We start from the raw sequence: 16,434 nt of genomic DNA, 5'->3' as shown, positions 1-16,434 counted from the left end.
TACTTAAGTTGCTTCCATATCCTGACTGCTGCAATAAACATAAAGGTGCATATGTCTTTTCAAATTAGTGTGTTCATTTTCCTCAGAAGTGAAATTGCTGGGTCACATAGTATTTCTATTTTTTTATTTTTTTGAGGAACCTCCATACTATATTCCACAGTGATTGCACTTGTTTACATTCCTAGCAACAGTGAACAAGGATTCCCATTTTTCCACATCCTCTACAACACTTATTTTTATTATTATTTTTTTTTAAATTAAAGTATCATTGATATAAAATTTTATGAAGTTTTCACATGAACAACACTGTGGTACACACTTATTTTATGTCTCCTTGGTACTAGCCATTCTGACTGGTGTGAGATGGTATCTCATTGCTGTTTTGATTTGCATTTCCCTGATGATTAGTAATATTGAGCGTTTTTTCATGTATCTGTTGGCCATCTGTATGTTTTCTTTGGAAAAGTATCTATTCAGGTCCACTGCCTAATCTTTAATTGGATTATTTGCTTTTTTTGTCATTGAGTTATATGAGTTATTTATATATTTTGGATATTGACCCCTTAACAGATACACCATTTGCAAATCTTCTCCCATTCAGAAGGTTAACTTTTCATTTTGTTGATGGTTTCCTTTGCTGTGCAGAAGATTTTTAGTCTCTTGGGCCCCACTTGTTTATTTTTGCTTTTGTTTCCTTTGCCTGGGGAGATGTAACCAGAAAAAAGTTGCTAAGGCCAGTGTCCAAGAGTTTACTGCCTATGTTTTCTTTTAGGAGTTTTATGGTTTCAGGTCTTAAATTTAGGTCTTTAATCCATTTCGAGTTTATTTTTGTGTTTGGTATAAGAAAGTCGTCCAGTTTCATTATTTTGCATGTAGCTGTCCAGTTTTTCCAGCACCATTTATTGAAAAGACTGTCTTTTCCCCCATTGTATATTCTTGCCTCCTTTGTTACAGATTAATTGACCATATAAGTGTGAGTATAATCATCTTGAACAGAATAAAATGCTAACCAAGAGGCAGTGAACAAAATATGCCACTGAATACTGAAAAACTTTATTTGCAAACCTGAAACAGAATTGAGTATTGACTACAGTAAGTCAGAATTACGCACACAAGAAGAAGAGGTATAGGAAAAACCTGCAGGGATTAACCTATCCACTCCTCTGTACAAAACAAGGTTATTGAAGACTTTTTCTGTACTGACTACTCCATGGTCTCCCCTGGCAACCAGGCTTGGTGCTCTTCAATTTCCATCTCTTTTCAGTGTGCCTGCCTCTGCCTTGTCCCATCATTACTAGAGGGGATTATCCCAGGTCTCCTGACTCTGAACGGCTAGCTGCCATGCACTAAGCCATTATTAAAACCAGTCACCAAGGATCTGTGTGTTCACAAGGGGCCAACAGCATGGAGTCGAAGCTCTGGCAAGTCCTTCAGCAGGACTGACCTGGAAGAGCTTTTAATAGAGATGTCCAGACAGGCAGAGGCCGTAGGAGGTGTGAGGAGGCTGAGAGGCAGGGATTCTCTGAGATCTTCCTGAACATGGTGGATCTAGCTTGAGCTATAGTTTCAAGGGAAGGAGGGGGTCATTTAGCAACAGAGAGGAAGGAATGTACAAGGGCACCCTTTAGTGTTGGGCCTCACACAGATGGGGACGCCATATCCTTCCCTCAGCCCCAGAAAGCAACTGGACAAGTCTAGTGGAATCAGAGATAGCTGCTCGATTCCAGGCAAAGCTTTGTTATCACTGCCTGTAAGGGCGGGAGTGCTGACAGTGGGGCTATTTCTCAGCTCTCTGCCAGCTGATAGGCAGACTCAACAGAGGGGCTGGTAAACATCCTTTATTGTGTCTCTAGAGTTTTTACTTCTATACTAGCTAACCCACTCCAAACCATGCAAGCATTTCCTTGTTACTGTTCTCCCTTGCACCTGACCTCCTAGAGGGCCTCTTCAAACCTCCCCCAGAGCCAATTGTTTGGGGCTCTGCAGAGCCCATGTGCTGTGGAGGCCCTCTCATCTCCCATCCCACTGTGTGTAATCACCGTCACCTCTGCCGTCCCTCTGGTATGGTTCACAGAGACATGAGGCAGCCCAGTCAAAGGCAGTGTAAACAGTGTGTCAGCCCCAGAGGTTGTGGTCACCAGGGTGAAGCCAGGGAATGAGTATTATCAGAGAAGATGGAAAAATCTCAGGGGACCTCAGGAAAGCAGAAAGGAGCTGATGGGACAGGGCCAGACTCGGAAAAGGGGCCAAAGATATTTTCTTTGTCCCCAGTCTAGGCCTCTGGCCTCTTGTGGCTAATATACTTAACCCCAGCGGCTTTCCCATGGTTAATTTATCTATTCTCAAACTCCCAGCAGTAGAAGTCCATAATTTGGCTTATTTGACTTCCTGTTCCCTGCACATGTTTGGGTCACATCTTGACATATGAAGTGACTTCCTGCATTTATAGTCTGTCACTGGTTCCTAATCAAGCTAGGTAGGTTAGAACTAAATCTAGATCTAGTTCTCTTTCTGTCTGAGCAGGAAGAAAGGGGAGAGTGGTAGGGAAGGCATTTCTAAGTCCTGAATGACCAAAAAGGATTTAGAAAAAGTGTCAGAACTTAAGATATTCTGCTGTCTTGTTCTTGGAAATAGAGAGGCAGTATCTGCAAGTGAGAATATGGTGGCCTGAATTAATGGCATCTATAGCAAACCCCTTCCTAAGCCATTTGTGTTGTTCTCCTTTCCTTTTCCTGATTTTATATCATAGTGCCTGGGTACTGAAAAGATAAATAGAGGGCGAGAAATATCTACCCCTGCTTAAAAACAACTAGCATCTTAGAAACCTTTTGCATTTATATGCTTCTTTTGTCCCACAGTATCCAAAAAGTCTTCTAGAAACTCTGCAGCTACTCTGAGGTTAACTGTGAGGTAGGTAAGTAGAGAGAGTATCTCCATGCTCTAATAGTCATGTCTTCTTTCCTTCTCATTTTCCTAGGTCTTCGAAAGAATCCTATTTATTTGGGCCATCCGACACCCTGCCAGTGGGTATGTCCAGGGAATTAATGACCTGGTCACTCCGTTCTTTGTCGTCTTCCTCTCAGAATATGTGGGTAAGAAGCCTGAGTACCAAGTTGAACAAGCTATTGCTCTTTCTTATCTGCAGTCTGCTCTTTCCAAGAGTGCAGCCAGTAGGCATGTCTTGCTAAAAAAGAGATATGGCTTTAGAATGTACAGCAAAACCTATTTTAACAGCAGTAGCAGCCTGGAATTTATTTCTTGAGATGGCCACAGATCTCACCTAAAAAGACCTGCTTGGGCACAAGAGTGACCAAATTGATATATTTATGTTGTTCTGCCATAAACATTGTTTGATGGTTTATTTGAGGTCATTTTAGGATTATTTTGAACTTGTCTCAAACACAGGCCTTCATCCGTGAAAGCTGGAATTTTAGATTGTGCATCAGCTCCACCCTTCAGCTCATATGCTGTATCTTAGGAGTGGGATGCAGACGTGTAGAGGAGGAAGGGTTGTGGCACCAGAAGCCAGCTCACGTTGAAGGTGATGGAAGAGGCCAACGAGAGCTCCAGGACCTTGACCTCTCCCCTTCTCCTTCACTTCTTCCCCCACTGGGTTCCTGTCCCTTTGGAGGGAGTGATTAGATGTCACATGGCGGTTAGGTTTTCTTACAGCCCAGCTTCCTCCTCCAGCCAGGCCTAAGTTAGGCAGAATCTTAAAAGGAGTTGAGGCTTCTCCCCTTCTCTTTTTGGTTTCCTTAATCACTTGTGCCCAGAGATTCACAGGAAAACCCATCTGTTGTGGCCTGATGATTTATTTATTCTCTAAGTTAAAGAGAAGCTCATATGCGAATCAGAACATTGAAAGGGGTCTGAGAACATTACCCATCTGATTCCCTCATTTCAGATGGGTTGTGAGATTCCCTGACTCCTTATTGGTGGCAGAGCTAGGACTAAAACCCTTTTCTTTGAACTCTGGAGGTGGTGAATTATTGTGGTTTTTGGCAGAAGCCATTGCAGGAGGTGAGGAGGGTAATGAGAAGTGGACCAGAGTGGAGGCTCTTGGAGGGGAGCATGTAAGAAATGTCTCACTTGGTTCATCCCATTCAGGCTTTCCGATGGGGCTCAGTGGGTGGTGGTCTGGTCTTTCACTGTCAATCTCAAAAAGGCCAGCAATGGAATGGTGCCAACTTCTCTTTCCCGTAGGTGGCAGCAAGCAGGGCAGAACTGGGAGTAAGGGTGAAGGCTGTTCTTACCCACTCTATTGGGTGATCCTAAGCAACAGCAAGACTAGTCAACATTCAGCATGTAAAGAAAGCTTTTGCTAGAGGATTTTTTCCTCTCACCTCAGCAGGTCACCTTTTGGAAGCAGCTTGATTTTTGTGTGTTTAACTTTATTAAGAACAGTGTGGCTATCTATAGGGATTTTGGGGGTTGCTTGTTGCAAAAGTACTTTTTAAAAATAGTGTTATAGGATGAGCCTAGGACGTATTAATCCATTCATTAATCTACATTATAAGTATAAATGCTGGTATGAAATCTTGGTAATGGTATTATGCCCTTGTTAAAAATAATCCTCAGCAGCTGCAGTTAATGGGATATTTATCTTGTTAGCTGCCATTTGTATTTTGTACCAAATTTTCCTTTACTTTCTATAGGCACTCATCCCATCACTACCTCAGCCACGTCAGTCCCACCGAACCCTGTGCCTTCTTTGATAGATATGACTGTATTCTGGTCTTGGTACTTGGCTTGTCAACCTGCTGACCAGTGAAACCATTGCTGACTCAGTGTTTATGCGGTGAAGCATGTGCTTCTCCGCCCTTCCTTGGGGCCAGGCTTGGCAAGATTGAACTCAGTTTTACCTTCATATGGGTCTTGGCGCCTCCTCCGAGACCTAGAAAGGTGGAGCCCATTCATTTTTTTATAGAAATTTTAATACCATACGTCCCCATATACCTGTCATGCAACGTTAACAACCAGTCTTATTTCATCTATACCCCTGTCCATTCTCTACCCTTTCATTTTTGTGAATTATTTGGAAGCAAGTCTCCATATCAAACATCATATTTCATACATAAATACTTCTATATGTATCTCTATATATAGATACGATTAAAGGAAGATAATGATTAAAGGAACCCACAGCCATAATGTATCTAAAAAGCTATAGTAGCTCCTTAACATAACATAATTTATAATAATTTTCCTGATTTTCATAAATATGTGTAACAGTTTGTTGAGTCAAGGTCCAGATCAGGTCCACACATTCTCACTGGGTGATAATGTCTCTTTTAAGTCTCTCATCCATCAGTTTCCATCCCTCTTTCCCTTAGGAGGTTATAGTATTAGCCCTTGTTTTTCTGACTTTCAAACTAGGGATTTGCCATCCTAGCCAGTAACATCACCCTGATTCTTAAAGCACTGTGCCATTAGCACAGAATTTCCACACACCTGATTTCGTATAGCAGGCCCCAATATCTCTTTAAGGTAGATGTATCGATTTATTTTACAGGTAAGAAATCCAAGGCTCAGAGATTTAATGAGTTTTCCAGACTCAAACCCAGGTCTTTTGACCTTAATACCTGTGCTCTTTATATGACTTGGTGTTATTTCAACTTAGATCCCTGTCCTTGGTCTTCTAATGACTCCCTTGATTCCAGTCTCTGCTCCAGAGCAGGCAGTGCATTTCTCATTGCTCCTTGCTTTCAAAAGAAGAATCATAGTTGAATACATGCTCATTTAAAAAATCAAAATAACATGGAAGTGTTAGTGCTCTTCCCATGTGCAGGCCCCTCAACCCCCAGGGATAACTACTGCCAACCTTCTGGGACATGTTCTTCCAGACCTTTTCCTCTGTGTGAATAGACCTGCATATATTATTTTTCTTTATTATGTTCAGAAACATGAGATCAAACTATCCATACTTTTCTATATCTTTTTTTTATTAAAAAATATCATGTCCAGCTTTCTAAGTCTGGACCTACAGATCTACCTCATTATTTTCAGTGACGACAATTTATTTCCACAATTAAGACTTTACTACAATTTACTTAACAGTTCCTCTGTAGAAGGACATTTAAGTTGTCTATAATTTTTAGCTGTTATAAATAACATTTCAGTGAATATCCTTGTAAGTATTTTCTTGTGTGTTTGTGTTAAAATACATACTTCCCTGAAAGAGAGTCCTAGAAGTAAAATTACTAGTCCTAGGAGCAGGCCAAATAGGTACTACTAAACTACACTCCAAAAAGGTATATACCAATTTATACTTCAGCCACTTCGATCTAACAGAAGGAGAATCAGAGCTTGTCTCCAGCTTTAATGTAGAATACGCAGCAGGTCCATTCGCACTTTTCATATAAATGGAATCAGCCACTAATGTGTGGGTGAACTTTTTCTTCACATCTTGAGCAAAACCAAATACATTAGTCTAATTGTGTTTCACCAATCTGGCAAATAAAGCATGGTTTCTGTTTTTTTTTAGGAGAGCAAGGTACAGGCTTTTATTTAGAAATAAAGTGAGAGGAAAGAGCTCCTGGCTCATACCAGGAGGGGACAAGAGAGCCCCAAGCATGGTTTCTGTTTGAATTTCTATTTCTAATTGCTTTCCAGTGGGGTTATCTTTTCTTTTGTGTACATATTAGCATTTGTTTCTTTTGTGATCTGCTTATTCAAATTGTTTACCCTTTTTTTCTATTGGATTCTTGGTCTTGTTAGGAGCTTTTTGTGGACTAGACATATTCTTCCTTTACCTGGTATGTGTTAAAAATATTAGGTCTTCCCACATATGTTAAACCATTTTTGACCCCCAAAATGGGAATTTTGTATGGTCCAATCTAATATTTTTTTCTCTTGGGCCATCATTTGTCTTTTAATTTTAAAGCATATCCTTATATAGAACCTCCTTAATTTTTATGTTGTCAAATCTGCCCATTTGATGGGTATTTTTATTGAGCTCCTACTCTGTGCCAGGGAACAGAGGGACTAAGGTGACAGATGTGGAGCTTCCCATCTGGTGGAGGGGTTTGCAAACAAGTAAACCAGGTTTTGCAAACCATGATAAGGACACAAACGAAACAGCTCCTCCTCTGTAGTTTTGGGTTTTGTATCTTGCTAAGGAGGTGTTTCCTTCCCCACCCCAATATTATAAAAATACTCTCCCATGTTTTCTTCTAATATTCTTGTAGTTTTGTCTTTTCACTTATTTTTTAAAATTTCATTACTAATTTATTTTCCTGTGTGGTGGTGGTTGAGATTTAAAGTTACTATTCCAACTGGGTAGTTAATTGTTTCACCACCATTTATAAATAGTATATCCCTTTCTTCAGTGATGTGAAATCACTGATGCTTCATGATAAAATATAAATTCCTTTGTTTATATGGTCTACTTCTTTATTCCATTCCGTTTATTTCCATTTTTTTTGCAAGTACCACACAACTTGAATTTTTGAGCTTTATAGTGTGTTTTATTATTATTCCAAGGCTAGTGTCTTTCATCATCCTTTTGAAAAAATTGTGTTGTTTTTTTCTTCCAGATGAACTTTAGAATCAACTTGCCAAATCCAGAAAGTAGGAATCTGTTATACTGGAGTTGTAGTAAATTTATAAATTAAATTTTGTGGGGTTTTATTTTTGTGTGTGTGAAGCTGCTTTATTGAGATATAATTCATATACCATATAATTCACCCATTTAAAATGTAAAATTCAGTAGTTTTTAGTATATTTAGAGTTGTATAATCATCACCACAGTCAATTTCAGAACAATTTTTATCACCCCAAAAAGAAACCTGGTATCCCTCAGCGGTCATCCCCTAGATCCCCATCCCTCTACCCTTGGGTAACCAATAATCTACTTTCTGTTTCTATCAGTTTTCTTTTTCTGAACATTTCATATAAATGGAATCAGACAATATGTGAACTGTGGCTGGCTTCTTTCACTTAGCATGTTTTTGAGATACATCCATGTGGAAGCATGTCAGCACTGCATTCCTTTTTACGGTCAAATACTCCACTGTATGGATATACCACATTTATTTATGTATTCATCAGTTGATGAATATACATAAATATTTCTTTAAATTTTAAAGAAATAAGACATACAGATTCTCCCCCTTCAAGGCCTTTCCTGAACACAGATACAACAGTTTGTGGGCTTCAAATCTGTTTGTATGGGTATAATGCTTCCTTTCTGTCCTTCTCTAATGGTGCCATATATTAATAAGGCAGCTGCTGGAAAAGGCTTTTTGCTATGACACTCACTCCTGCAGGAAGCATCAGGTATCCTTCACCCATGGAATAGGCCAGGCTATTGGCTTTGTCATCCTGGATGGGTCTCACCAGACAGCTGTGCCCCACTGCCCCACCTCACTGCCCTGCAGCACAGGGGATCTACCCCATGAGAGCTGTGGGATCCACCTGCTATCAGGGCATTGTTTGGTCTCTCTTATCTCTCCCCCTGTCTGTTCTCTACCATCTCTGTCACTTTTGTAAATTAGTGTCTGTGCTTGCTTTATGTTTTGTGTCATGTTTGTTGTAAAATAGTTGAGAACAGGGAGATCCAGTGACTCCCTCTGAGTTGATAAAGAAGTTATCTTACAGCTAGTGCAGCCTCCAGGCAGCTTCTTTATCTGCTGGTATTAAAGTGAGTTGTCTGTGAGGGGATTAAGGGGTATTATGATTAGCACACATAATTTTGGGGGGGTGGCACGGGGAAGGCAGTATATCACAGAGAAGACAAGTAGTGACTGTACCATCTTACTACGCTGATGGACAGTGACTGTAATGGGGTATGTGGTGGGGACTTGATAATGGAGGAATATAGTAACCACAATGTTGCTTCATGTGAAACCTTCATAAAATTGTGTATCAATGATACCTTAATAAAAAAAAAAAAAGTGAATTGTCTGTGGATACGCCAGCTGTGTCTGAGTCCAGGGGTGATCATGTGAAAGGGTCACCTCTGGGGAAATAATTTCTGGATTATGATCCCTGAGACTGTGGAAAATGTAGACTCTCATCTACAAGACCTTTTGGGCTTAGACAATATTATTGGTCTACTCTGAACATGTTAAGGTCCAATATAACTGAGAGTGTGGTCATCATCAAGATAGGTTGCTTAATAGCAACTGTTTAAGTGATAGCTGTGAAGAAATCAGGTAGATGAGCAGAGCTTATGACACATCTATTTTCATAAGAAGAGTGGTACCTGGTGATTTCTTCTTATATAAAATGAAACAGTATCAAATAACTTTTTATCTTCCTCTTCATGAAGCAGCACAATGAGATTTTCATTTCAGGTTTTATTTAGAAGTATGAGGGTAGGAGTCAAGCTTAAGAAGGTGGCATGAGTAGGGTGGCAGAAATCTCCCAAACCCATATATATTTTGAAAATACAGCGAATACAGCTATTCCTAAAAGAATGACTGGAAGATACAGTACATGAGCCAGGCTACATCTGCAAGAGCCCAACATCTCACGGGAAAGGGGAAGATACAAATCCGTGACCCGATGGGACCCGATCACTCCACCCACCCCAGCTCACTGGTGGGAGAAAAGAATCAGAGTGAGAAGGGAGTGGAAGCACAGGACTGCTAAATAACCAGCCCTAGTCATCTGTCCCAGGAGCACAGACACACACTGCATGGTACTCTGGATATTGGAGGAGCAGAAAAGCAAAATCCGAGACTAAGACTGCAAATAGGTTCCACAGTCGGCTGCCCTGGGACAAAAGAAAAATGGGCGCTTTAAAAGTCTGAAAGGGACAAGGGTTTAACAGGTGGACAAAATCGTGCTGGCACACTCAGCCCAGCAGGCTAGGAACTTTAAGGAACTCAGGCACCCTAAACCCCTGGGTGTCAGTGCAGCTCTGAAGCCCCTTATAGGGATAAGCAGCCTGCCGTTCCTTCCACCCCACCAGCACTGCAAGCAAACTAGCTGACCCACCATTGCTGCAGAACAACTGGGGAGCAGCCCCACCTACAGCAACCACAGAGCTTAGCACATAGGCTTTTCCCTGCACAAAGCTAACCGGCCCAGTACCAGAGGCTGCTCCCTGCACACGGCTGATCAGCACAGACAGCGGAGATGGGCACAGAGTCCAAGAAGCACGAAGAGGCTCCGTTCTCATGGCAGAACACATGCTGCTTGCCTGTGACCCCTGCCGGTGCTGTAGGCCATCCCAAGGGCTGCCCCACCCACAGCAGGTCAGGGGATTAATCCAGAGGCTGCTCCCTGCGTGTGCTTGACCAGCATAGACAGTGGAAATGGGTACAGAGTCTGGGAAGCATGAAGGGGCTCTGTTCTCATGGCAGAACACACGCCACTGGCCTGCGACCCCTGCCAGTGCCCTAGGCCATCCCGAGGGCCGCCCCACCCATGGCAGCTCAGGGGATTAAACCAGAGGCTGCTCCCTGTGCACAGTGGACCGGCACAGACAGCGGAGACAGAGGCACAAAGAGGCTTTGCTCTTGAAGCAGAACACGCGCTGCTTGCCTGTGACCCCCGCCATTGCCCTAGGCCATTTTGAAGGTTGCCCAGCCCACAGCAGCTTAGGAGATTAACCTGGAGGCTGCTCCCTGTGTACAGTTAACTGGTACAGAGAGTGGAGACAGGCAAGGTGACCAGCAAGCAGGAAGGGACTTTGTTCTCCCAGCTGACAAACACTCCACTTGCCGGTGACCACTCCCATCACCATGAAAAGGCAGAAGAACCTTGTTCAGTACAAAATCCCTCAAACACCAGAGAGAGGGCTTGGTGAGATTGAAATCACCAATCTTCCTGAAAAAGAATTCAAAATAAAAGCCATAAGCATGCTGATGGAGCTACAGAGAAATATTCAAGAGCTAAGGGATGAATTCAGGAGGGAGATAACAGGAATGAAACAAACAATGGAAGGATTTAAGAACAGACAGGATGAGGTGGAAGAGACAATGGAATAGAAATCAGAGAACAGGAATGCAGAGAAGCTGAGGCAGAGAGAGATAAAAGGGTCTCTAGGAATGCAACAATATTAAGAGAACTGTGTGGCCAATCCAAATGGAACAATATTAGCATTATAGGGGTACCAGAAGAAGAGAGAGCAAAAGGGATAGAAAGTGAAGAAATAATTGCTGATAACTTCCCCAAGCTGGGGAAGGAAATCGTCTCTCAGACCATGGAAATCCACAGATCTCCCAACACAAGGGACCCAAGGAGGACAACAGCAAGACATATAATAATTAAAATGGCAAAGATCAAGGACAAGGACAGAGTATTAAAAACAGCCAGAGAGAGAAAAAAGATCACCTACAAAGGAAAACCCATCAGGCTATCATGAGACTTCTTAGCAGAAACCTTACAGTCCAGAAGGGAATGGCATGATACACTCAATGCAATGAAACAGAAGGGCCTTGAACCAAGAATACTGTATTCAGCAAGATTATGATTTAAATATGAAAGAGGGATTAGACAATTCCCAGATAAGCAAAAGTTGAGGGAATTTACCTCCCACAAACCATCTCTACAGTGTATTTTTTTTTTTTGTAGATAATTATTTTTTATTGAAGGGTAGTTGACACACAGTATTACATTATATTAGTTTCAGGTGTACAACACAGTGATTCAACATTTATATACATGATAATTCTAGGTACCAGCTATCACCATACCAAGTTGTTACCATATTTTGACTATATTCCTTATGCTATACATTACATCCCGGTTACTTATTTATTTTACAATTGGAAGTGTGTACTTTTTTTTTTTTTTTTTTTTTGTGAGGACATCTCTCATATTTATTGATCAAATGGTTGTTAACAACAATAAAATTCTATATAGGGAATCAATGCTCAATGCACAATCATTAATCCACCCCAAGTCTAATTTTCGTCAGTCTCTAATCTTCTGAGGCATAACGAACAAGTTCTTACATGGAGAACAAATTCTTACATATTGAATAAGTTACATGGTGAACAGTACAAGGGCAGTCATCACAGAAACTTTTGGTTTTGCTCATGCATTATGAACTATAAACAGTCAGTTCAAATATGAATACTCATTTGATTTTTATACTTGATTTATATGTGGATACCACATTTCTCTCTTTATTATTATTATTTTTAATAAAATGCTGAAGTGGTAGGTAGATACAAGATAAAGGTAGAAAACATAGTTTAGTGTTGTAAGAGAGCAAATGTAGATGATCAGGTGTGTGCCTGTAGACTATGTGTTAATCCAAGCTAGACCAGGGCAATAAAACATCCACGTATGCAGAAGATTTCTCTCAGAACAGGGGGGGTGAGATTCTAAGCCTCACCTCTGTTGATCCCCAATTTCTCACCTGATGGCCCCCCTGCGACTGTGCCTGTCTTAGGTTGTTCCTCCCTTGAGGAATCTTACCCGTCTCTGGCTAACCAGTCATCTTCCGGGGCCATACAGGGAAATGTGAAGTTGGTAAGTGAGAGAGAAGCCTTATTGTTTGAAAAGGTTAGCTTTTTACTTCTCTGCAGATTTATGCCCTGTGGCTTCTATGCCCAGCATTTGTCTTGAGGTATCTTTACCACTTGGAAGAATTATGATACTTGGTAAATTTGATATGAGGCACGAATTCTATTTAAGGGTTTCTACAGTGTATTTTAAAGGGACTGCCCTAGATGGACATATGCCTAAGGCTAAATAGCTGTCACCAGAGAAAATAAAACCACAGCAAAGAAAGTAGATCAACCAAATACTAAATAAACTATCCACAAAATCAGTCAAGGGAAACACAAAGAGTACAGAATATGACACCTAACATATAAAGAGTGGAGGAGGAAGAAAAAGAAGGGAGAGAAATAAAGAATCATCACACTGTTTATAATAGCATAATAAGTGAGTTAAGTTAGACAGTTAGATAGTAAAGAAGCTGCCCTTGAACCTTCGGTAACCATGAATCCAAAGCCTGCAATGGCAATAAGTACATATCTTTCAATAATCACCCTAAATGTAAATGGACTGAATGCACCAATCAAAAGACACAGAGTAATAGAATGGATAAAAAAGCAAGATCTATCTATATGCTGCTTACAAGAGACTCACCTCAAACCAAAAGATATACACAGACTAAAAGTCAAGGGATGGAAAAAGATATTTCATGCAAACAATACAGAGAAAAAAGCAGGTGTTGCAGTACTTGTATCAGACAAAATAGACTTCAAAATAAAGAAAGTAACAAGAGATAAAGAAGGACATTACATAATAATAAAGGGGTCAGTCCAACAAGAGGATATAACTATTATAAATACATATGAACCCAATACAGGAGCACCAACATATGTGAAACAAATATTAAGATAATTAAAAGGGGAAATAGAGTACAATCCATTCATTCTAGGAGACTTCAACACTCCACTCACTCCAAAGGACAGATCAACCAGACAGAAAATAAGTAAGGACACAGAGGCACTGAACAACACACTAGAAAAAATGCACCTAACAGACATCTACAGAACTCTACACCCAAAAGCAGCAGGATACACATTCTTCTCAAGTGCACGTGGAACATTTTCCACAATAGACTATGTACTAGGCCACAAAAAGAACCTCAGTAAATTCAGAAAGATTGAAGTTCTACAACCAACTTCTCAGATCACAAAGGTATAAAACTAGAAATAAACTGTACAAAGAAAACAAAAAGGCTCACAAACACATGGAGGCTTAACAACATGCTCCTAAATAATCAATGGATCAATGACCAAATTAAAACAGAGATCAAGCAATATATGGAGACAAATGAAAATAATGGCACAACACCCCAACTTCTGTGGGATGCAGCGAAGGCAGTTCTAAGAGGAAAGTATGTAGCAATCCAGGCCTATTTAAAGAAGGAAGAACAATTCCAAATGAATAGTCTAAAGTCACAAATATTGAAACTGGAAAAGAAGAACAAATGAGGTCCAAAATCAGTAGAAGGAGGGACATAATAAAGATTAGACAATAAATAAATAAAATTGAGAAGAATAAAACAATAGAAAAAAATCAATGAAACCAAGAGCTGGTTCTTTGAGAAAATAAACAAAATAGATAACCCCCTAGCCAGACTTAGTAAGAGAAAAAGAGAATCTACACACATAAACAAAATCAGAAATGAGAAAGGAAAAATCACTATAGATACCACAGAAATACAAAGAATTATTGGGGAATACTATGAAAATCCATATACTAACAAACTGAACAACCTAGAATAAATGGACAACTTTCTAGAAAAATACAACCTTCCAAGACTGACCCAGGAAGAAACAGAAAATCTAAACAGACCAATTACCGGCAATCAAATTGAATCGGTAATCAAAAAACTACCCAAGAACATTCTGGACCAGATGGCTTCACTGCTGAATTTTACCAGACATTTAGAGAAGACATAATACCCATTCTTCTTAAAGTTTTACAAAAAAGTAGAAGATGAGGGAGTACTTCCAAACTCATTCTATGAAGCCAGCATCACTCTAATACCAAAACCAGGCAAAGACACCACAAAAAAGAAAACTACAGACCAATATCCCTGATGAACATAGATGCAAAAACACTCAACAAAATATTAGCAAACCGAATTCAAAAATACATCAAGAGGATCATACACCATGATCAAGTAGGATTCATCCCAGGGATGCAAGGATGGTACAACATTCGAAAATCCATCAACATCAACCACCACATCAACAAAAAGAGGGACAAAAACCACATGATCATTTCCACAGATGCTGAAAAAGCATTCGACAAAATTCAACATGCATTCATGATAAAAACTCAACAAAATGGGTATAGAGGCCATATATGACAAACCCACAGCCAACATCATACTTAACAGTGAAAAGCTGAAAGCTTTTCCTCTAAGATTGGGAACAAGACAAGGATGCTCACTCTCCCCGCTTTTATTCAACATAGTACTGGAGGTCCTAGCCATGGCAATCAGACAACACAAAGAAATAAAAGGCATCCAGATTGGTAAGGAAGAAATCAAACTGACGCTATTTGTAGATGACATGATATTGTAGATAAAAAACCCTAAAGAATCCACTCCAAAACTACTAGAACTAATATCTGTATTCAGCAAAGTTGCAGGATACAAAATTAATACACAGAAATCTGTTGCACTCCTATACATTAAGAATGAACTAGCAGAAAGAAATCAGGAAAACAATTCCATTCACAATTGCATCAAAAAGAATAAAATACCTAGGAATAAACCTAACCAAGAAAGTGAAAGACCTATACCCTGAAAACTACAAGACACTCCTAAAAGAAATTAAAGAGGACACTAATAAATGGAAATTCATCCTATGCTCTTGGGTAGGAAGAATTAATATTGTCAAAATGACCATCTTGCCTAAAGCAATCTACAAATTCAATGCAATCCCTATCAAAACACCGACAGCATTCTTCAATGAACTGGAACAAATAGTTCTAAAATTCCTATGGAACCACAAAAGACCCCGAAAAGCCACAGGAAGAATAAGGCAGGGGGGACCTTGCTTCCTAACTTGAAGCTCTACTACAAAGCCACAGTAATCAAGACAATTTGGTACTGGCACAAGAACAGACCCATAAACCAGTGGAACAGAATAGAGTCCAGATATTAACCCAGGCATGTATGGTCAATTAATATATGATAAAAGAGCCATGGATATACAGTGGGGAAATGATAGCCTCTTCAACAGATGGTGTTGGCAAAACTGGACAGCTACATGTAAGAGAATGCAACTGAATTACTGTCCAACTCCATACACAAAGTAAACTTGAAATGGATCAAAGTACTGAATGTAAGTCATGAAACCATAAAACTCTTAGAAGAAAGCATAGGCAAAACCCTCTAGAATATAAACATGAACAACTTCTTCATGAACATATCTCAATGGGCAAGGGAAATAAAAGCAAAAATGAACAAGTGGGACTATATCAAACTAGAAAGCTTCTGTACAGCAAAGAACACCATCAATAGAACAAAAGGGCATCCTACAGTGTGGGAGAATATATTCATAAATGACATATCTGATAAGGGGTTGACATCCAAAATATACAGAGCTCATGCACCTCAACAAACAAAAAGCAAATAATCCAATTAATAAATGGGCAGAGGATCTGAACAGACACTTCTCCAAAGAAGAAATTCAGATAGCCAACAGGCACATGAAAAGATGCTCCACATTGCTAATCATCAGAGAAATGCAAATTAAAACCACAATGAGGTATCACCTCACACCAGTTAGGATGGCCACCATCCAAAAGCCAAACAACAACAAATAATTGGCGAGGATGTGGAGAAAGGGGAACCCTCCTACACTGCTGGTGGGAATGTAAATTACTTCAACCATTGTGGAAAGCAGTATGGAGGTTCCTCAAAAAACTAAAAATAGAAATATGATTTGACCCAGGAATTCCACTTCTAGGAATTTACCCTAAGAATGCAGCAGTCCAGTTTGA

The 16,434-nt window shown here is 40.0% G+C and overlaps 1 protein-coding gene across 4 annotated transcripts in view; it reads left to right on the top strand.

The window, feature by feature from the left end:
- TBC1D22B (TBC1 domain family member 22B) overlaps window positions 1-16,434 on the top strand; it is an 84,514-nt gene that overhangs the window by 30,613 nt on the left and 37,467 nt on the right. For all 4 annotated transcript variants that reach the window (XM_036916152.2, XM_036916153.2, XM_036916155.2 and 1 more), the window contains exon 8: window positions 2,978-3,092. In XM_036916152.2, coding sequence (XP_036772047.2) covers window positions 2,978-3,092 — 115 coding nt within the window. The remainder of the gene's footprint in view (window positions 1-2,977; window positions 3,093-16,434) is intronic.

The sequence above is a fragment of the Manis pentadactyla genome, chromosome 16 (genome assembly GCF_030020395.1).
Source record: "Manis pentadactyla isolate mManPen7 chromosome 16, mManPen7.hap1, whole genome shotgun sequence".
NCBI lineage: Eukaryota > Metazoa > Chordata > Mammalia > Pholidota > Manidae > Manis > Manis pentadactyla.
Note: the sequence above shows the minus strand (reverse complement) of the source record. Positions and strands in the feature narration are given on the sequence as shown.